We start from the raw sequence: 23,153 nt of genomic DNA, 5'->3' as shown, positions 1-23,153 counted from the left end.
TCTCAGCGGCTGGAAGGGGCTGGTCCTGCCCCTTCCACTCCTGGCATCTGTGCCATGCATTGCCCAGGCCCTGTCCCACCCCCTTGCTCCTCACTCTCCCCCTGCACCTCTAGCGTACTGCCAAACAGCTGACGATGGTGGGCGGCAGGCACTGGGGGAGGAGGACAAGCTGTTTGGTGGGGCCTGCTGCTGGCAGGAGGTGCAGGGGAGGAGGGGCCTGCCAGTGGGTGCCCAGGAGCCCTGTGGCCCACGCAGGTGATTTAAAAGGGCCCAGGGCTCCCGACTGCCACTGCCGCTGCTACTGCGGCAGTGGTGGTGGCTGGGGGCCACAGGCCATTTTAAATGGCCCAGGCCCCTGGGCAGTTGCCCCCTTTGCCCCCCGCTGTCGGCGGGACTGCCTTATTGTATGATTCATTGGGGAACACCAAAAGCTATCCAGGATATGCAACATTGTTGAGTGAATGTTGATGGAGTAAACATAACTTTTGGAATATTTTCACTTTTGAGTGCTTGATCTCTTACCTTGACATCGAATTAACCCATTTTTTAAAGTTTTTTTTCCATTTAATAGATTTCCTCAGGTGTGCCATTACCCTCTGATCCCACTGAGGGTTACCAAAAGAAACTACACCATTTGCTCAAGAAACTCCCTGAAAAAGCACAAGAACAAATCTGCAGACACACCCCTGGAACCCCAACCTGGGGTATTCTATCTGCTACCCAAGATCCATAAACCTGGAAATCCTGGATGCCCCATCATCTCAGGCATTCGCACCCTGACAGCAGGATTGTCTGGCTATGTAGACTCCCTCCTCAGGCCCTACGCTACCAGCACTCCCAGCTATCTTCAAGACACCACTGACTTCCTGAGGAAACTACAGTCCATCGGTGATCTTCCTGAAAACACCATCCTGGCCACTATGCATGTAGAAGCCCTCTACACCAACATTCCACACAAAGATGGACTACAAGCCATCAGGAACACTATCCCCGATAATGTCATGGCAAACCTGAAGTGGCTGAACTTTGTGACTTTGTCCTCACCCATAACTATTTCACATTTGGGGACAATGTATCAATGTATACCTTCAAATCAGTGGCACTGCTATGGGTACCCGCATGTCCCCACAGTATGCCAACATTTTTATGGATGACTTAGAACAACGCTTCTTCAGCTCTCGTCCCCTAACGCCCCTACTCTACTTGCGCTACATTGATGACATCTTCATCATCTGGACCCATGGAAAAGAAGCCCTTGAGGAATTCCACCATGATTTCAACAATTTCCATCCCACCATCAACCTCAGCCTGGACCAGTCCACACAAGAGATCCACTTCCTGGACGCTACAGTGCTAATAAGCGATGATCACATAAACACCACCCTATACCGGAAACCTACTGACCGCTATTCCTACCAACATGCCTCCAGCTTTCATCCAGACCACACCACACGATCCATTGTCTACAGCCAAGCTCTACAATACGAGCGCATTTGCTCCAACCCCTCAGACAGAGACAAGCACCTACAAGATCTCTATCAAGCATTCTTACAACTGCAGTACTCACCTGCTGAAATGAAGAAACAGATTGACAGAGCCAGAAGAGTACCCAGAAGTCACCTACTACAGGACTGGCCCAACAAAGAAAATAACAGAACGCCACTAGCCGTCACCTTCAGCCCCCAACTAAAACCTCTCCAGCACATCATCAAGGATCTGCAACCTATCCTGAAGGACGACCCATCACTCTCACAGATCTTGGGAGACAGGCCAGTCCTTGCCTACAGACAGCCCTCCAACCTGAAGTAAATACTCACCAACAACCACACACCACACAACAGAACCACTAACCCAGGAACCTATCCTTGCAACAAAGCCCATTGCCAACTGTGTCCACATATCTATTCAGGGGACACCATCATAGGGCCTAATCACATCAGCCACACTATCAGAGGCTCATTCACCTGCACATCTCCCAATGTGATATATTCCAGCAATGCCCCTCTGACTTGTACATTGGCCAAACTGGACAGTGTCTACGTAAAAGAATAAATGGACACAAATCAGATGTCAAGAATTATAACATTCAAAAACCAGTTGGAGAACACTTCAGAACACTTTGGTCACTTGATTACAGACCTAAAAGTTGCAATTCTTCAACAAAAAAACTTCAAAAACAGACTCCAAGGAGAGACTGCTGAATTGGAATTAAATTGAAAACTGGATACACTTAACTTAGGCTTGAATAGAGACTGGGAGTGGATGGGTCATTACACAAAGTAAAACTATTTTCCCTTGTTTATTCTCCCTCCCCCCCCCCCCCCCCAAACTGTTCCTCAGATGTTCTTGTCAACTGCTGGAAATGGCCCACCTTGATTATCACTACAAAAGGTTTCCACACACACCCCCCCCCCCGCTCTCCTGCTGGTAATAGCTCACCTTACCTGATCACTCTCGTTACAGTGTGTATGGCAACACCCATTGTTTCATGTTTTCTATGTATATAAATCTCCCCACCTTATTTTCCACTGAATGAATGCATCCAATGAAGTGAGCTGTAGCTCACGAAAGCTTATGCTCAAATAAATTTGTTAGTCTCTAAGCTGCCACCAGTATTCCATTTCTTTTTGCGAATACAGACTAACACAGCTGCTACTCTGAAACCTGTTATTTTTGACAGTGTTCCAAAATTTCCACAGAAACCTATATTTCCCTACCTTTTAATTCATATAATATGTGCTTTTTACAGGTTCCTGAAAGTTTGTGGCTCTGAACTAGTGCGCCTTGAGTTGGCTTGTGGCCATTTCCTCAATGAGACTTGCTTAGAGGTCATTGCTGAGATGTGTCCAAACCTTCAGGAATTAAATCTCTCCTCCTGTGATAAGCTACCACCTCAGGCTTTCATCCACATTGCCAAAGTGTGCAGTCTTAAGCGTCTCATCCTTTATCGAACAAAAGTAGAGGTAGGAACAACTATTTTTAACCTTTACAAGAATTATTTTGATTCCTGCTAAAATTGTAAATGTTTTAATTAACAGTTAACAAATAAAATCGTATGAATAATGCAGATAAAAACTGATATTTTGTATTTACCAAGGTAGTTTCTGGATTTTTAAAAAATAGTAGAAATTTACTTTTTTGATCACTTTATAATCCACATACAAAACTGGTGGTCTTTCCTGACCTTTCAAAAAAAAAAAAAAAAAAAAAAAAAAAGAGTGCCCTATTGAAGTCTTAGTAACAACTCCTTACAGTAACAAAATATACGGGAGTGGTTTTCATTTCAAAATATTCAGACCATTAATTACAAACTGCAATTGACAAAATAAATGAGCAAATCACATTTTGTGATGTACCAATCTTGTTTAGTAATTAATTTGTTAATTATCAAAAATCACTTATCTAGAATGAGTTACTAATTAGTAAAGTTCTACTGTATTTTTTTTTATCATGTCAGGTATTTATTTTAGGTATTGGACCTGAAATATTTTTAGACAGAGTTTTCACATATAATTATCCCTATTGCAGTTGAGTAGTTCTGTAAAGTAAACAGTGCAGTACCAACACTGCCTAATTTGTGTTATTTCCCAAAGCAAAGGTAGTGTCACATTTTTAGGGCCTATATCACTGTCTTTTTATGTTTGTGATTCTCTGTCAGAACTCATTTTCTAGTCTGATTCTGACACTGTGACGCTGTGCTGCTTCTTATTCACACCACATTGTAAGGTCATAATCTAGCTCTTTAGCAATATCCCTTAAACCAGCGTGACCTTAACCCAAGAGACCAGTTTAAACAGCTAAGCATGCACAGCTTTCCAAGTTGCTCTATGTTTTGAGCTTTGTAATGAACAAATGAGAGAGAAGGAAGGTGTGGGGGGGGGAGAATTTGAACACACATGTATGTGTTCCAACTAGATCAAATTCATCCTTGGCATTAGACAGTGGAACTCTCACTGAAGTCAGTAGGAGTGGTACCAGTTTATGGCAGGACTACATTTGACCCTAAGTGTTAACTTTACACACATTGAACTGAGTTTGTTCAAACTTGATTTTCTTCTATGAGAACTATAAAGCAAGCCATGCTTGAAGTTCGTAGCTTCAGTTGTTTTTTAAATATTGCGCTTGCATTACTCAGTTTGAGGAGAGGTGATAAGGAAAGGGCCACCAAAACGGAGGAGAAGAAGGGAATGAGCTAGCAAAGGGTGAGGTACTATTGTGGCTGTGCTATTTGCATCCAGCCAGAAGTGCAAGTTTCTCCCCTCTAAACTGGATCAAATACAGCTAGGCTTGGAAGGATTAGATTTTTATTGGTAAATGTTGGTAAACGTTGATTTCACCATAAACACAAACTGACAAAAATATTTATATTGCTAATAATCAAAAATTGCAGATAGGCAAAGAAAGAAAAATGCTGTTTGAGAATTTATTAGAGCTGGATTTAAGGATATTTACTTTGTATATTTTGACATGATGTTGCCAATTTGGGTTTTAATGGTTATAAGGCTTTACCTTTTTGAATCTCAGCATCTACTGTCAATGAATAATTGACTGACACCCCCTGTTGCCTGACATCCCCACAATTTCCCACAACTGTAATAATTTGAATTAATACAAATAAAAAATGATTTAAATGCATAATTTTATGCCACTGTGAATTTAAATAGATAAAAATAGAAAAAAATGCTTAAGAATAAACATTGATGTTATCCTTCAAAATTATATTAAAAAACCCCAAATTTTGCCAAGCCTAAATACAGCATATTTATCTCGCATGTGTGTCCCAGGAACCATGGGGATTGTGTTTGTGTCCACTGCAAGTCTCTGCATGAACTATTAATTTTCCACTAAGGTGGTGGTGGAGACACTGAGGCTAATAATACTCAGTGACTCTAATATCTTCATTGAGGACATCTCTTCTGAGATAGTTCAGGTTTTCGTAGCCACTATCCCAGGTAGTTTCTGGCTCAACTGATTTATCTGGCCACATTCTTGACTGGTGTTTGCATTTGAGAGTGGAAGTGGGACAAGTGAAAATTTTGGCCAGGTGTGGTATTCTGCAGTTTCAGGTTGCAGTCCTCCTCTCCATTTAGAACTTACTTTGATGGTCCATTCTTGGAGGTTTGTGAACTCTAAGTGTTTCTGGATGGCTGTGAGGGGAGATATTTTACTAGCAAACTCAATCTTTTGATGGCTTACTTGGACAATATATTGATCTTTTGTCCTCCAAGCATTGATGAAATGCCCCTTAAACACTGTCACTCTCTAAGATTTGTCCCCACCCACTCCCTTATTTAAAGTACCCAGGAAGAGTTATGGATTGGGATGTCTACAGAATACTGACAACATCCAGTTCTATAGATCTTTCATCTGACCCAGCCAATGTTTTCAAATGTTCTGCCTAGTATTTTCAGTGGAGATTGGAACATGGATGAGGGTTCAGTGGCTTAAATTCCATCTAGATAAAATGAGAGATGTTGGTAAATTGGGAGAAGGACTTAGAAGATATGGCAGGGTTTATATCTGCCACTTTAAAGAAAGGTGTGTTCCCACTATTTATTACTACAATCTGAGAGTAGTGTTGGACCCCTAGCTGCTGTTAGATGATCATTAAGACTCCTATATGTCTGATGAGGAGATACTAATACCTAGCTCATATATAGCACTTTTCAGCCGTAGAGATCTCAGTGCTTTAAATTCCCATTTTACATAGGTGGAAACAGAGGCACGGAAGTAAATTAACTTGCTTCTTGGTCACCCAGGAGGCCAGTGGCAGAGCTGAGAATAGAACCCAGGTCTTCTGAATCCCAGTTCAGTGCTCTGTCGGCTAGGCCTCACTGGCTCTCTGAGATTGCAATAATTTATTTTGAATGCTGACCACTTGCATGATCCATACCTTTGTTACAATGCACAGCAGTAATTTAATTTTACTATCTGTGGGACTACACCATATATCAACTCAGGACCTGAAGCTAGTGCAGAAAGCGGTTGCTCACTTATGTGAAATTTCTCGCTCTGAGCTCATGATCTACACTGGCTGCCTGCTGGTTTATGGGTGGAGTTTAAAGTGGTATTTTTTATTTATAAAGTTCTAACGGGCTTGGGACTGTCTATCTGAGACACCATCTCTCTCTCCAGACCATATTGGCACAATTATGATCAGTGGATATGCGTAAGCCTGAATCCCTTTTATTTAGAAGAGATGGAGCCGCTACTGTTAGAGAGTTCTCTGTAAGGAGCCCTTAGCTTTGGAATTATGCACCACTCTCTCATCTTCCATTCCAAAATAGCCCAAAGCTGTTGATCTTTGGGGCATACTTCAAAGGTCATTTTTTTTCTCACAGGCTTTTGGGAAGGAAGTGGTGATCTGGGGGCAGGGATGTGTGTGCCTGGAAGCTAGTATTTTGGGCTAGGGTGGGTTTGTTCTTAATTTAGGTAGGCTGATGGCTTTGCTTTTGTTTAGATTAGTGTGCTTGCATTCTTAACATTTAGCAAGGTGCATTGAGTTTTGGATAGGTGCTCTTTAATAAATGCTGAATAAGTGTAGATAAGAAATTTTGTCAGGGTATGACAAAAAGTGTTGTAGTTTAAAACTAACGTTTTGGTTTGGTGCCAGAAAGGGGCATACAATTGAAGTTGCGTAGGGAGCCATAATTTGTGTTTTGGAGGTCCATCTGAATATTGTTACATCTCTATTATCCGTCAACATCAGGTGGTACAGTAATCAAATCTTAGATACTTAAGTAGATCTTTGTTAATTTATGGAATGAGAGCTGTGTTGAAGTGGTTAATTACTACTTTATATAATCTTACTGACTCTCGTGTTCCACAGCAACTGATCTCAGATTTTAAATGTTAGCTAACAAGGAATTGTAAAAAGCTACGGTATGATCTGAAAACGACAGGGAATTGTATTGTTCCTGGCTACAGTTTTGTGGAATGTAATTCCAGATAAATTGTTAAGATTAGGTGTAGAATTGTCTGAACAAGTATATGCTAAAAGATCACTAGAATTAAGATTAATTTTCATGACTGTCTTTTTCTATAGACTGTATATGTAGGTAGTTGAAAAGAAATTTAATTTAGAGGCAAACCTACTTATGTAGACTGTCCTATTTTGTGAGTTGTGTGTAGGTGCTGGTCACAAACTATTTACATCACACAAAGTAAATTTTCTAATAAATTACATGAACTAATCAGGCAGGAAACATGTGTGTTGCTTATGGTATAGGAAGTCATTTATCAACTCAAATTTCTTAGCCTGCAGGAAATATACTTTCAAGGGGTAAAGAAAATGAGGATGAAGATATAGCACTGGCACCAGTGTGCAGAGAATATCAATTTATGAATTAATCTTCAGGAAGCTTTTATGACTAGCACTTGTGTGTCCAATAAAAATGCTTCTGAGTGTGGCAGAAGTACAGTGCTGTCTTTTTACAAAAATGGCCTCCTTTTAAACAAATCTTCCACTGCATTTACCATAAGTAAATTTTCCTTCAGTATTTCTCCAGTTTGAATTGGTGTCTCATTATACCAACTGCTATACAAATACACAAAAAGACATGGTTTCTGCTCTGAAAAGCTTAGTGAGCAAAAGGGTAAGGTGGTGTTTACATTCACGTTTTCTGCAGTTCTCTTACTGACACCCAAGCAGTGGTGCAGCTCCACTAGTGCTAGGAGTGATTGAATGCTGGCATTTTTACCATTAGTCATCTAGACTTACTCTGAGATAACTGTTGAGACTGAGGCAGACAGGAAGATATCAGTAGTATGTTGCTAGTAGTTTATGTCAGGAAGCTTGAAGTTGAGATAACAATGATGATGTTACCAAAAGTCCCGCCTTATATCCATGTAACAGGAAAGGAAGTTGTTAAACTAAATATTTGCCCTACCAGTATCTGGATTAACCCCTTCCAACTTCTCACCCCCCAGCAGGAAGCCCCACTTTACCTAGAGAGGGAAAAAATAAGTTTTGATGTCTGGCCTGGAACCCCTAAACCAGTGACTTAAGAAGCAGCATCCCTAGAAATGATAAAGAACTGCAACTAAAAATGTGAAAAAATCCGAAATGCTGAGTGGGCAAAGAGCTGTTCAGAGAGACTTGTTAAGGAAGAGTAGATATTTGTAAATCTAAATGTTAACTAAAACACCCAATGTTTTAATTGGAGACGCTCTTATCCAAGCCCCAGCCAGCTTTCTGAGACCCTCTTTGCCTAGGAAATGTATGGCGGAGAATGGTGACTAAAATGGTTAATGGAATGAGTGGAACAATATGACAAGATTGTAAAAACTAGAATAAATTATTAGAACATGTTTTTTAAAAAAAGGAACTTGACTGAATTATTCAAAATTAGCAAGATGTAATGAGAGATGATCATTCCCTCTCTTACCTCATTGTATACTGTGGGAGAGTCAGTAAAATTAAAGAGCAGTAACATTAAATCAAATGAAATACATATGGGTAACCTACAGAATTTACTGTCACAGAAAATCAGCAAGGTAAATACTGTGGCTGGATGTTTTAAATGTAGTGAGCATTAAATATTATATGAATAACACTTGGCTATGCAAGCAAAAATGAATAAAAATATTTCAGAATTCAAGTCATAAATTAATCTGGTGGAATCGGAAAGAAATCTCTCCTTACATACGGCTTTGCATAAGTGGCTAAGAACATAGTGCATAGTGAGAAGAGTGGTCATTTTCCACTGAAGCATCAGGTATTTGCCACTGTTGAAAGCAGAATACTGTACTAGAGAGATCAATGGAAAGGTGCAGGATGACAATTTCTGTGTTAGTAACGGAGAACTTGGAAATATGCGTAAATAGCACAATAGCATAAATAGCAAATGCGTAAATAGCACAATGAAACCGAAGGATTCATTGTCCTCCCTATACTTAAGTTTATGGATTTTGCATGCCATTTCCTGGGTCTGGATATGGTCATTTAGCTCTGCCTGGGAATAAATGCAGTGCAACTAGTTCTCTAGTAGTACCTTTCTTGGGTTGTCTTCTATAGCTTTTATTTATTTATTTAATTTCTGTGCCTTTACAATTAGAATATTTGTACTCTGTTTGCTATTCTAGGTATTAGTCAGTATTACACATTTATAATAATGGTTATCATAATAGTGAATAATTTTTGTGCGAAGCTGTGGGCGATGGTTCATGATTTGTTCCTAATGTAAAAGAGTTTTGGGATAACCTATAATAAGATTAACAATATATTATACAGTATGAACATGAATTTCAAAATGTTTCTTACAGTTACTTGTTGTTCTCAGTGTTCATGTTTTTCCTTGAATGGATAATGTGTCTTTGTGTTTAAAATCTTTTCCCACTGTTTCTGAATTAAAGATTGTGTTTCTAAGGATATCTCATCAATTTCAGTGTAGTGGAGAAATAGTTAGCGTTCAGAGTTTATTATTTGTTTCTCATTATTTGTATTTGATCAGTTGCTATGCAAACGTATTAGAAAACAAGGTTCACGTCCAGAAGAGTTTATAATCTATGGCCTTGATCCTGCAAATACTTAAAAACATAAGTAGTCTCATTAACTACTCGTGAATAAAGTTACTCGCGTGCAATGCTGTTTGCAGGATCAGGTCCAAAGCTTACATGTGAAGCTCACAACACACTTGTGTGTGCAGGCATTCTTATTCTCCACATTACAGTAGAGAAAGTACTGCACAGTGAGGTTCAGTGATTTTGCCCAAGATCATACAGGAAGATATTCTCCGTCCTGTGCCTTAAGTACAAGACTATCGTTCTTCCCATCTAATGAAAAATATATTTCTAAAATGCCCTTTAAACTTATTGTAAGTTATTTGTTCCTAAAGCCTGTTAAATTCTGAAAGTGCTTGAGTCAATTTGTAACTTTGCCCAAAGAAGCCTAACAGTCACATTTTGAAAAAATTATATCCTGCTAACTTAAGACCACCATTATGATTCTGGGATTTTTGTGCTGATGGTCTTGGTATTTGCTGATACGTGTCTCTTTAATGTTTATTCATTGAATACTCATTCACAGCATAATTTCAGCGCTTGCTGGCACTGATGCATTTCAAGTGCACAATGAACAATGAAAGTATTACTGTGTACAGTAATTTGACAATGCACATCATTATGATTTGGGCATGGACATTATCTTGATCTAGTGCATATCTGGAAGTATTCTTTGTGCATATATACTGTAGTGAAAATTATATTTTAGTTAGATACCAAATCCACAATTACAAATTAGAAAAAATTGTGACAGCATCCTTGTTAATTAAATATTTGTAGGGTGTAATGTGAGAGTATATATTTCATGTTACAAGATACTCTAAACATTCCTAGCTTATGAATGGTGAGACAACATAAGTTTTCATTTTTACTGCAAATACAATTTTATAATAGTTGAAATATATGAATTTGCTAAATTAAAATGCCTGTACAACATACTCAAACTTTTTTTTGTTTTACATTTAATATGAGTATAATACTTATGAATGGTTCTCAGTTGGTAGAAAGGCCTGGTGCAACTTGGAAGTTTCAGCAGCTTGTGGAGGGGGCAGTTTGGGCTTACGCCACTGGCATAAGACCTGAGAAACATGTTTTCTCTTGTTTTTTCTTAAATGGTGAGCAGTTAAATAGGTAATATTGACATTAAAATTTTTCTACTTACATTTCAGAGTTAACCCATTTACCTGAATGGATCAATTAATACCTCTTAGAGCTGTTGTTTCAGGCTGTCTTCAGATTCAGTGAGACCTAATTAAATAGTTTATATTCATGTTTTCAAGGTTATCTTTACAGCCAAAAGGATTGTAGACAAACAAAAATTAATGAAAGCTGCAGCACAGTTTCATAGCAAGAGGTGGATTCCTTGGCAAATAGATCAATCATGGAATTCATAGGGCCTGAATCATGCCCTTGGTGTCACCCATATGACCCTACTGAAGGCTAATGTCACTGATTCCCTACTCTGAAGAAGATGGATGGGGGTTACACAGGTGTAAATAAAGATATAATTTGACCAGCAGAACAAAACCAAAACACTGATACCTGGATTATATATAGAGGTTACAACAGCTGTTGAAATAATTCAAGTGTTACCTGGCACTTGTGGTGGTAAGTAATTACAGAGCACAAAGGCACCTATTACATATCCCAAATATTAAGATTCAGATCATACCAATAGCAGGCAGGCACATGTTTGGTTTTAGGGCCCTGAAACTGTGTACAGTGATAAGACCCTCTTCCATGTTCTCTGTCCTCCCCAGTAATGTCCTTCGCTAATCTGTTCCTAAATCTGTGACCAAAGGTATGGGAAGAAAGGCCACAAAACTAACTTCTACCACAAGATACTCCTTTCTGTCAAAAATACAACATTAACAACAAATGGTCTCATAGCCAAAGTGCACCATAAAAGGGAACTTACTTGAAATGGGAGATTGCCCACATGCAACTTTTAACTAGGGCTGCCACAAGCCCATCTTTCACCAGTGTCTCCCTACTGTTGTGTCTCAAACATCTGCCCTTTAATCCTAGGCACACCAGTATGGTCCCAAAGGGATGCTCCAGGGAAAGGCAAACCTCCCTTCCTAATACTAACTTAATCAATTTTCTGTAAAGGAAAAAGTATGGCGACTGTATTCAGCCTGAGCAAATGATTGAGAATTGTCCATAATGATCTCTAGGTCCAGAAACTAACAACACACAACCTAAAGTACAATTTTGTATATGTTAGCCAAGGGAAAGTAACCCTCTACAAACTCTAAGGTGTATAGCAAGGGAGTAAAAGTAGTTACACCTGCACTGGGAGAGGCCTCCTGCGTCTGGGAAGGAGGATGATCCAGTGGCAAAGGCGCTAGCTTGGGGCTTACAAGACGTGTTCCATTGCCTGCTCTACCATAGACTTCCTTTGTGGCCTTGAGCAGGTCCCTTAGTCTTTCTGTGCCTCATTTCTCCATCTGTAAAATGGGGATAGTAGCACTTCCCTGCCTCACAGCAGTGTTGTGAAGATAAATACCTTGAAAGACTGATGCACTTAGATGCTATAATAATGGAGATATATAAGTACCATAGATAGATGCATGGATACGTACTTGGAACTTCTGCTACCCCTTTGATGCAAGCGCTTCTGGGTTGCCAGGAGGCCAATCAGTCTCCAAGAGGCCAACCTCCTCCCTCATCAAGCAGCAACAAAAATGGTTGATTAAAGAGTGTAAGATATATTTAATTAAGATATATGGGGCACCATATCACAAGTCACAGCAAGGCAAGAATAATCATTTTGTAGAAGAAATGCTGCACAATATATGAATAACAAGTCAATCCCAAGAGAAGTGTTATCCTAGCTGGTGCCTGAATACATTCATTGATATAGGCAGCTGTCTTGTTGAGATCTAAAGGTAGATCAGCAGTGCCATCCATAGTTGTGAATGCTTTACTTCCCAGTGAAGTGAAGTTAACCACAAGGATGTCAGAATGTAAAAATGAGAACTTTTTAACAAAAAACAAAAAAAAGTGTGGTGTCACAATACCAGGTAGCTCTGTAGCATGTGTCTAAAGCATTTTTGCTATATGCAATATATATAGCTTTGATTCCCGCCCCCTCCCCCCCGCCGACTAAAGCCCCCTTCACGTTAGATCAGAGAATATAATGGCTTAAATGTAAAGCTGGCCTGGCCCCCTCTTAGTTCTTAGTTGGCATGCGGTTACATGTGGTTCACTGCTTGCAACATGGGTACTGAAACAGCACACAGAAAAGTGAAAACAGACAAAAATATATTTCAAATTAATCCTTTCTAGTTCATGTATTCCTCACCAAAGAATAGTGCTGAAAAAGGGAGGGCAACATTGATAGTCATGCAGCAATCTAGATCCAAATTAGGTTTACAGGAACCAGGCCATAAGGCTATCTAGTTTTCATCTTGAATATATCTGTAGCACCTAAGACCTGCTTTTTCTGTCAGAATTACTCAAGTGTTCAACCCGGGGGACACATGGTATTGAAAAGAGTTTATAATAGAATGATGCTCTACTTTTTGTTAGGCAGCCAAACACTATGTATATTTATCTGAAATTCAAAAAACATGCTGAATTACTAGCTTGCTATAAAAACAAAAATGGAACCTAGTGATTCTAGTATCATTAAGATTCTGTATGTTTCCTTTATAAAACACTGCCATTCAGTCTTTAACTAGCCTACTTGTTTCTGAGTATTGTAATACATACAAGTATGTAACTTCAAACTGATCTTTGCCTCCTACAATATCTTGGACTCAGTACGATAAATTAAGATCAGACTGGAAATCTTAATTTCCTTGCTTGAGTTGTTTTAAACTAGACCCTTATTTCACCTTTGTATGTCTGTTGTTAATATATTCTATTCTTCTTTCAATAAGAGTGGAATTTCCTTTTGAGAATATCGTTAGTGCTACCAAAATTGTTCTTTTAGAAGCTAAGATGCAATGATTATAGTTGCCTTAGAAATACCTATCGTATATAACAAAAGTGATATAATGTGATATAACTATATAGATTTAGCCATTGTGACTTTAAAATAAAAGAGGCATTTAAGAGAAACTACACAGCATCTGCTACTCTGGTTTAGTAACTAAAAAAAATACAGACAAAAACCATAATTCTTTCTAAATCATCTCTCAACATACAAGTTGTTTAATAAATTCTGCCAACTCCCTTCCCCTCTCCCAATTTTGGCTGTCTACTCATTACTACACAATGCCAAAGAGTGGGAAGAAATTTAGTTCCGAATTACTAAAATTATTTAAATTAATAGATTCTGGATTACTTCAGATAATCCCAACAAGATTAGCTTTTAGAATAATTGTCTAGGTTCTTTTTGTCTAAAACTTCACTATTTGCATGTTTAAAATCATAGGCGGTATAATTGTTTCTTCATGATGATAATAATAGCACCTTTCATCTTGTAGTAGAATTGTCTGCTGTCTGACCTGATTTCCTGCACATTGGCATTTGCAATGTGGTTGAATATGTTCTTTGCTAAATCTAGGAAATAAAGATTCACTTACCTTAGATAAAGCTCAGTAAAAGCATCACAGATTATGATTGTCTGTTTTCAGATTGTGTTTTGCTAGCTGCTTTCCCCAGAAATGCTTGTTTTAATATTTATGCACCTGAGATCCAAAATAGGAGAATAAGGGAATTTTTTTTTTAATATTGTGGGATAGTGTATGGAAAGGGGTATTTGCATGTGATTTTATTGAAAACTCCTTATGTCCAGTCTTACCTGTTGAAATTAGCTGTTCCAGATTTATATTGATTTAGAGTGGAATGATATTTTTAAAAAATGAAGCCAGAAGCTTGCTGCCATCACAGACTGCTCATCTGAGAGCTGAACTTGACATAAGAAAAGGAAAGCTGTCGCTATTCAGCAAGATACTTCTAGATGTCTAAAAAGCTGAATTAATGCTCTTAACAGTGTGATTTGGTGAGCTTTGCTGGAATTTGATTTATTGTTTCTCTGCAGTAGTATGGCAGAAGTTACATAAATTTGAAATAAGGAGTAGAGGTTAGAATGCCTTATAAGACAGGCCACTGCTTCTCTCTTGAATAGAATTTTCTCAGTCCCCTCCATGTCACAGTTTCACAGTAGGGGCATTCCCCATCTCTAGAGCAAATGGGGCAGATAAGATCTTTACTCTGAGCCTGGTCTTAGGATCACCACTCAGAAAGAATACTTCAGTATTCTGTGCCTTCAAGCAGCATGCATGGAAGACTCCAAGTCTTCCCTTGTAGCAGAGCTTTCACAAAATGCTCAACTAAATGTCTTAGTTTCATCATTGCCTTTGAAGTTTATCTCCTCAAAACTGCTAAGCTAAAAAAAAAATCTTTTGGCTTTCTGAGGAGGATCTGAAGAAGGGCACCTCTTTTCCTCGCCCCCTTCAGAAATGGCAGACAGACAGCAAGCCAGCTCCTAACCCACATATGGGCAGAGTCAATGTTGAGAAACTGGAGCAGGCTCCAGGAAAGCCTGGCTTGTGCTGGTGTGTGGGTGAGATGCATGCTGAGATAGTTGAGCAGCTTGCATACAAGCTCCCTTCACTGAGACCAGGCCAGAATCAGGGGCATTCAATTGAAGGTAAGGGTTGGTTTTTTTAAGTTCCCACCCCATAGTTATGGGACTCCTATTCTCACAGCTTGTAAAACCAGGAAGGAAAATTTCACTGGAGTCTCCTGAATCTTAGGAGAGAATCTCAGGGAAGGAGCCTGTGACTGTCCTCTTCTCTCCCCCCACAGGGTGCAACCTGGAACTAGGGTACAGTTGAGCCCTCTGTCTTAGCAATCTGAGTTCCCCCTCGCACTGTGACATTGTGAGAAGCTGCAAAGTCCTGCAAGCTTGCACTTACACCAACACGCACAAGTAGGGAACATACCCAGCTGTGTTTATGAATGCTCTGGCCAGCCACTGCATGAACCAACAATAGAGAGACTTCAACCAAAATACCCCCCAGCTATGGACCCTGGAGCTGTACCATCCTACCCTGATCAAAAGCCTGACCAGTAAAGATGATTAGTCACCCAGTCTCCGCCTCCACTCCCACCCCCTGCGCGACAAGGAGAGAAATATGCACAAAACCTTTAACTGAGCTGAGATTTTTCCCCAAACACTTCACTCAAACATACTGGTTAAGAGAAAACATAAAACATGTTTATTAACTACAGAAAGATAGATTTTAAGTGATTATAAGAGATAGCAAACAGATCAAAGAAGATTACTTAAGAAATAAACAAAATGCAATCTAAAACTTATACACTACACAGGATTATTTTGAATCAAACAGTGCCTCACCCCGTTAGATAGTACAAGCAGTTTGTAGATGTTTTATACACAGGCAGGAATTCTCTCTTTCAGCCTGGGACCAGCACTTTCCCCAGGTCAGTCTTTGTTCCTAAGGTGTTTCCAGGTGTTCTTATAGAGGGAGTGAGGCACCTTGGTGATGCTACTTTCCCCTTTTATAGTTTCTTCCATAGTGCGGGAACCCCTTTGTTCCAAGCCAAGTTCCCAGTCCAGTTTGTGGGGAAAAATACAGTTACCAAAATGGAGTTCAGTACCATGTGGTCTGGTCACATGCCCTTGCATGCCTCACTGAATCATAGCAGCCATTATCCATAGGCTGTCTGAAGCATTTCCAAGTGAGAACAAGCCTTTTTCATGGCCCATTGTTTGTGCTGATGAGCCATTAGCACTGTCTAGCTTTGTTGTACCTGAAACACTAGTTGTGGGTGTTACCCAGAGCAAGCACATTTGAAATACAGATACGTAGTCAATATTCATAACTTCAGATACAAAATGATTCATGCATACAAATAGCATAATTATATTCGGCAAATCATAACTTTTCCATAGACACCTCATGTGACACATCTTGTACAAGATGACATATAATCAAGATGTAATATAATTATATCATAATCATATTACTGTGGTGAATATGGGGTGCAAATTGTCACAGAGCCCCAATAGCAACCCAGAGGATGAAATTCCTGCTCCCAGCCAGCACATAGCCATGGTACATGCTGAGATGGCTAAGAGGCATCCCTCCTCCCACAAGCTGTTTTACCTGAAATATTTCAGATGCCATGAAAGGTGCCAGCACTTGTGACCTTTCTTATACTAGTGAGTTATTTTGTCTTCAGTTGCTCCAGCTCTGTCCTTGTTCTCAAGTGGTCAGTCCCTATGCAGCTCAGACCGAGCAGCAGGGATCACCTTCCCTGGGAGAATCATAGGACTGGAAGGGACCTTGAGAGGTCATCTAGTTCAGTCCCCTGCACTTGTGGCAGAACTAAGTGTTATCTAGACTATTTCTGGCCTGTGTTTGTCTAGCCTGCTCTTTAAAATCTCCAATGATGGAGACTCCACACCCTCCCTAGGCAGTTTATTCCAGTGTTTAACCACTCTGACAGTTAAGCAGTTTTTCCTAATGTGCAACCTAAACCTCACTTGAAGTGCCTACCTCCTCTCCCTTTCCAGTTTCCAGTGGTCCCCACAGCAGCTCATAAAGTGGTTACTGTTTTCCTTAGGAAGACATTCAGGAAATGTGTCTGCAAACTGTCCTTTCAACTCTCCCTCACACAGGTCTCCTCCGCACTTCTCTCAGGGCTTGGCCCAGATACTGGTGAGGGCTGTTGCTCACAATCAGCTTTTAAAGAGACAGTGCAAATTTTAAAATCCCTCATGAGAATCTAAAGAGAAGAAGAAATCTCTAAAGCTGGACTTTTGACACTGTTAAACCAAGCTTTCCAGAAATATACTTAAGGGGGGAGGGTCTTACTTCACAGGTGCTTATGATTTTACAAAATGAATCACTAAAAAACAAAACACAAACCCCTTCCCTACCTAAAGAGTTGAAAAAATGCTGAGTAATTCCTCAGGTAGTTAATGACAGTATGATTAAGGTGGAGTAGGAATTCTCTATCAAGGTTTACTTATACTTAAGGTAGGACTAAAAGGCCTTCATTAATCTGCATAAGGCTAAGCCTGCTGCAGCCTCCTTAGTAGAGGGCATAGTCATACCAGTTGAGGGAAGATTTCCTGCCAAACCCCCAAACAGGAGAATAAGATTTTCACTCAGACTGAATTTGGATACAGCAGCTTTAGCCCTGAGACTATTGGCTGCACTCTGTGCATGTCTATGCTCAACTGGGAGGCCATTGTGAACATGCACGTTCACGCATACACACCAACAAAAAAAAACACCCACAAAAATCCTACTACATCAAACCTACTTTACACTAGATTTTCCTAGGAGATTTCTTAGAGACTAAGAAATTAATTTGAGCATAAGCTTTCGTGGGCTAAAACCCACTTCATCGTATATATATATATATATATACATATATATATATATACATATATATATATATACATATATATATGTATATATATGTATATGTATATATATATATACATATACACACACACAGAACATGAAAAAATGGGTGTTGCCATACCCACGATAACGAGAGTGATCAGTTAAGGTGAGCTGTTATCAGCACAAGAAAAAAGAAACCTTTTGTAGTGATAATCAGGGTGACCCATTTCCAACAGTTGACAAGAAGGTGTGAGTAACAGTCAGGAGAAAAAATAAGCATGGGGAAATAGTTTTACTTTTTGTAATGACCCATCCACTCCCAGTCTTTATTCAAGCCTAATTTAATGGTGTCCAGTTTGCAAATTAATTCCAATTCAGCAGTTTCTCGTTGGGGTCTATAAGTTGGTTTTGTTGAAGTATTGCGACTTTTAGGACTGTTATTGAGTGACCAGGGAGATTGAAGTGTTCTCCGGGTTTTTGAATGTTATAATTCTTGACATCTGATTTGTGTCCATTTATTCTTTTACGTAGAGACTGTCCGGTTTGGCCAATGTACATGGCAGAAGGGCATTTCTGGCACATGATGACACATATCACATTGGTAGATGTGCAGGTGAACGAGCCTCTGATAGTGTGGCTGATGTGATTAGGTCCTATGATTGTGTCCCCTGAATAGATATGTGGACACAGTTGGCAATGGACTTTGCTGCAAAGATAGATTCCTGGGTTAGTGTTTTTGTTGTGTGCTGTGTGGCTGCTGGTGTGTATTTGCTTCAGGTTGGGGAACTGTCTGTAAGCAAGGACTGGCCAGTCTCCCAAGATCTGTGAAAGTGTGGGATCGTCCTTCAGGATAGGTTGTAGATCCTTGATGATGTGCTGGAGAGGTTTTAGTTGGGGGCTGAAGGTGATGGCTAGTGGCATTCTGTTACTTTCTTTGTTGGGCCTGTTCTGTAGTAGGTGACTTCTGGGTACTCTTCTGACTCTGTCAGTCTGTTTCTTCATTTCAGCAGGTGGGTACTATAGTTGTAAGAATGCTTGATAGAGATCTTGTAGGTGCTTGTCTCTGTCTGAGGGGTTGGAGCAAATGCGGTTGTATCGTAGAGCTTGGCTGTAGACAATGGATCGTGTGGTGTGGTCTGGATGAAAGCTGGAGGCATGTAGGTAAGTATAGCAGTCAGTAGGTTTCCGGTATAGGGGGGTGTTTATGTGACCATCGCTTATTAGCACTGTAGTGTCCAGGAAGTGGATCTCTTGTGTGGACTGGTCCAGGCTGAGGTTGATGGTGGGATGGAAATTGTTGAAATCATGGTGGAATTCCTCAAGGGCTTCTTTTCCATGGGTCCAGATGATGAAGATGTCATCAATGTAGCGCAAGTAGAATAGGGGCGTTAGGGAACAAGAGCTGAGGAAGCATTGTTCTAAGTCATCCATAAAAATGTTGACATACTGTGGGGCCATGCGGGTACCCATAGCAGTGCCTGACTTGAAGGTATACGTTGTCCCCAAATGTGAAATAGTTATGGGTGAGGACAAAGTTCAGCCACCAGGTTTGCTGTGACATTATCGGGGATACTGTTCCTGACGGCTTGTAGTCCATCTTTGTGTGGAATGTTGGTGTAGAGGGCTTCTACATGCATAGTGGCCAGGATGGTGTTTTCTGGAACATAACCAATGGATTGTAGTTTCCTCAGGAAGTCCGTGGTGTCTCAAAGATGCTAGGAGTGCTGGTAGCGTAGGGCCTGAGGAGGGAGTCTACATAGCCAGACAATCCTTTCTGTCAGGGTGCGAATGCCTGAGATGATGAGACATCCATGATTTCCAGTTTATGGATCTTGATTAGCAGATAGAATACCCCTGGTCTGGGTTCTAGGGGTGTGCCGATTTGTTCTTGTGCTTTTTCAGGGAGTTTCTTGAGCAGATGGTGTCGTCGTTTCTTTTGGTAATCCTCAGTGGGATCAGAGGGTAATGGCTTGAAGAATGTGGTGTTAGAGAGCTGCCTAGTAGCCTCTCGTTCCTATTCCTACCTATTCATGATGATGACAGCACCTCCTTTGTCAGCCTTTTTGATTATGATGTCAGAGTTGTTTCTGAGGCTGTGGGTGGCGTTGTGTTCTGCATGGCTGAGGTTATGGGGCAAGTGATGCTGCTTTTCCACAATTTCATGTCGGCGGAAGCACTCTATGTAGAAGTCCAGTCTGTTGTTTCGACCTTCAGGAGGAGATCAGATCATTCCTGATATTCCTATGGCAAAAGGGTAATAGAAAAAATGTTTAAAAAGCAACTTGCAGGCCGCTTCCATAAATTGTAAAGAAGCAATCCCATCCCCCCAAGAAAACAACAACCAACTCAGTGTTTTTCTCTTAAGTTCTTCAGATCACTTTTACACTTCACAAATATTTTTGTTTTTCAACTGATCTTTTTCATGAACCAGCTGTGGACATCCTTTGTATAACTTTCGGCTTTGTGTTTAGTTCTCTCTCTGTCCATTCTACAGAACAGTGAAACTGCAAAATCTCTTAAGCACATTGTTTCCCATCATCTGATAACCAGCATTTTCTAACCAGCTAACTAGCATTTTCATTATTGAAGTGTATATGTATTCTCTGTTCAATGAGTGCACATCTACCATTTACTATATGCCTCAAGTAGAAAAATCTATTTTATATACTCTTTATTTGACTTTAATTATTGTCTAGAATCTACAGAACACTGAATTTTTGAAATATTGTCAGTATTTTAGGTTGGCTGAATGAACAAAAGACCAAACTAATGGTAACATCAAGAAACAGGCTATTCTAGTTATTTAACAGTGTAGACATTGAACAAGTAGACAGCTTCTTCTACTTGGGTTCCCCTATAACAGATACCCACTATGAAGATGACATCAAGAAGTAGATATCTACTGCCAGCAGGTTGTTCACGTGCCTGACTAAAAATGTTTGGAAGCTTAAATCACTGTCCTTAATATCTTAAACCAGCTTATGTACAATGCTGATTGGATCCATATTACGGTTGTGAAATATGGGTACTGATAGTGTCTGGAGCAAAAGCTGCCAACATTTGAAATGAGTAGGGCCCTATCAAGTTTACAGTCCATTTTGGTCAATTTCACGGTCATAGAATTTTAAAAATAGTAAATTTCACGATTTCAGCTATTTAAATCTGAAATTTTACAGTGTTGTATTGTAGGGGTCCTAACCCAAAAAGGAGTTGACGGGAGGGTCGCAAGGTTATTGTAGTGGCGGTTGTGGTACTGCTACCCTTACTTCTGCGCGGCGGCTGCTGGCAGCGCTGCCTTCAGAGCTGGGCAGCTGGGAAGCTGCGGCTGCTGGCCTGGAACCCAGCTCTGAAGACAGAGCTGTTGCCAGCAGCAGCACAGAAGTAAGGATGGCATAGTATGGTATTGGCACCCTTACTTATGCGCTGCTGCCAGCAGAGCTGTGTCATCAGTCAGCAGCCAGCACGCTCCGGCCACCCGGCTCTGAAGGCAGCAGCGCAGAAGTAAGGGGGCATGGTATGGTATTGCCACTCTTACTTCTGCGCTGCAGCTGACGGGGTGCTGCTTTCAGAGCTGGGCACCTGGCCAACAGCTGCTGCACTCTGGCCGCCTGGCTCTGAAGGCAGCGCAGAAGTAAGGGTGGTAATACCACGACTCTAAAATAATCTTTAAACCCCCCCTGCAACTCCCTTTTGGGCAGGACCCCCAATTTGAGAAACGCTGGTCTCCCCAGTGAAATCTGCATAGTATAGGGTAAAAAGCACACAAAAGACAGATTTCATGGTCCGTGACATGTTTTTCATGGCCGCGAAATTGGTAGGGCCCTAAAAATGAGAAAACTGCATTGGATCCTAGATGAGACAAGGCTAGATAGGCTTAAGATATTATGACATCTATTGAAGACTGTCATAAATATAAAGGGAAGGGTAAACCCCTTTGAAATCCCTCCTGGCCAGGGGAAAGCTCCTCTCACCTGTAAAGGGTTAAGAAGCTAAAGGTAACCTCGCTGGCACCTGACCAAAATGACCAATGAGGAGACAAGATACTTTCAAAAGCTGGGAGGAGGGAGAGAAACAAAGGGTCTGTGTCTGTCTGTAGTCGTCTTGGCCAGGGACAGAACAGGAATGGAGTCTTAGAACTTTTAGTAAGTAATCTAGCTAGGTATGTGTTAGATTATGATTTCTTTAAATGGCTGAGAAAAGAATTGTGCTGAATAGAATAACTATTTCTGTCTGTGTATCTTTTTTGTAACTTAAGGTTTTGCCTAGAGGGGTTCTCTATGTTTTTGAATCTAATTACCCTGTAAGATATCTACCATCCTGATTTTACAGGGGGGATTTCTTTATTTCTATTTACTTCTATTTTTTATTAAAAGTCTTCTTGTAAAACACTGAAGGATTGTTCAGTGTTCTTAAGATCCAAGGGTCTGGGTCTGTAGTCACCTAGGCAAATTGGTGAGGCTTTTTACCAAACCTTGTCCAGGAAGTGGGGTGCAAGGTTTTGGGAAGTATTTTGGGGGGAAGGACGCGTCCAAACAGCTCTTCCCCAGTAACCAGTATTAGTTTGGTGGTGGTAGCGGCCAGTACAAGGTGTAATATTTTGTACCTTGGGGAAGTTTTGACCTAAGCTGGTAAAGATAAGCTTAGGAGGTTTTTCATGCAGGTCCCCACATCTGTACCCTAGAGTTCAGAGTGGGGGAGGAACCGTGACAAAGACTGAAACTGCAGTGCGTGACTACAGTCATCAAAAGGCACCAACTACAATGATTTTGGCCATGTTGCTAGAATGATCCCCATACTGATTGCCTAAAATTGTTCTCTATGAAAGAGCGCACGGTGAGAGGGCCTGTGGATGTTTAAGGAGACAGTGGTATAACACAGTCTATAAAACCATCCTGGCAACCCCAGGCTCAAAACAGACATGGGTGGAATCTGCTTATAACCTCAGTTGTACCCAGCCTTGGTGTTGGGGAGAGAAGGAGGAGGTGGTGATTTCTGCAGGCACATGACATGAAGACAGATCAGCATATATCATACGTTATATTATTAAGTAATTACAGTACAAGTAAATAATATAAAATGTATAATACATAGGCAACTGTGGAGGAAAATTAAGGGAAACAACTTAGTAGTAACCTTAAATATGTCTGCACTGTAATCAGAGGTGTGATTTGCATCTCATATAGGCATACTCTTGCTAGCTTGTTAAAAATTACATTGACGATGCAGCCATACAAGCTTCAGCATGGGCTAGCAATGCAAGTACCCAAAGTTTAGGTAGGTTTGTACAGCCTGTGCTGAAGCACATGCCCAGGG

General features: G+C 40.4%; 1 protein-coding gene across 8 annotated transcripts in view; it reads left to right on the top strand.

Annotated features, from left to right (window-relative positions):
- Nucleotides 1-23,153, top strand: part of FBXL4 (F-box and leucine rich repeat protein 4) — a 118,837-nt gene that overhangs the window by 64,368 nt on the left and 31,316 nt on the right. For 7 of the 8 annotated variants that reach the window (XM_073336823.1, XM_073336827.1, XM_073336821.1 and 4 more), the window contains one exon: nucleotides 2,750-2,963. In XM_073336823.1, the coding sequence (XP_073192924.1) occupies nucleotides 2,750-2,963 (214 nt within the window). Of the gene's footprint in view, nucleotides 1-571; nucleotides 1,253-2,749; nucleotides 2,964-23,153 lie in introns of those variants that run through there. The other variant, XM_073336828.1, reaches the window with a different exon arrangement.

Source organism: Lepidochelys kempii, chromosome 3 (assembly GCF_965140265.1).
Source record: "Lepidochelys kempii isolate rLepKem1 chromosome 3, rLepKem1.hap2, whole genome shotgun sequence".
Taxonomy (NCBI): Eukaryota; Metazoa; Chordata; order Testudines; family Cheloniidae; genus Lepidochelys; species Lepidochelys kempii.
The sequence above is the reverse complement of the archived record's forward strand: the minus strand, read 5'-3'. Positions and strand labels throughout refer to the sequence as shown.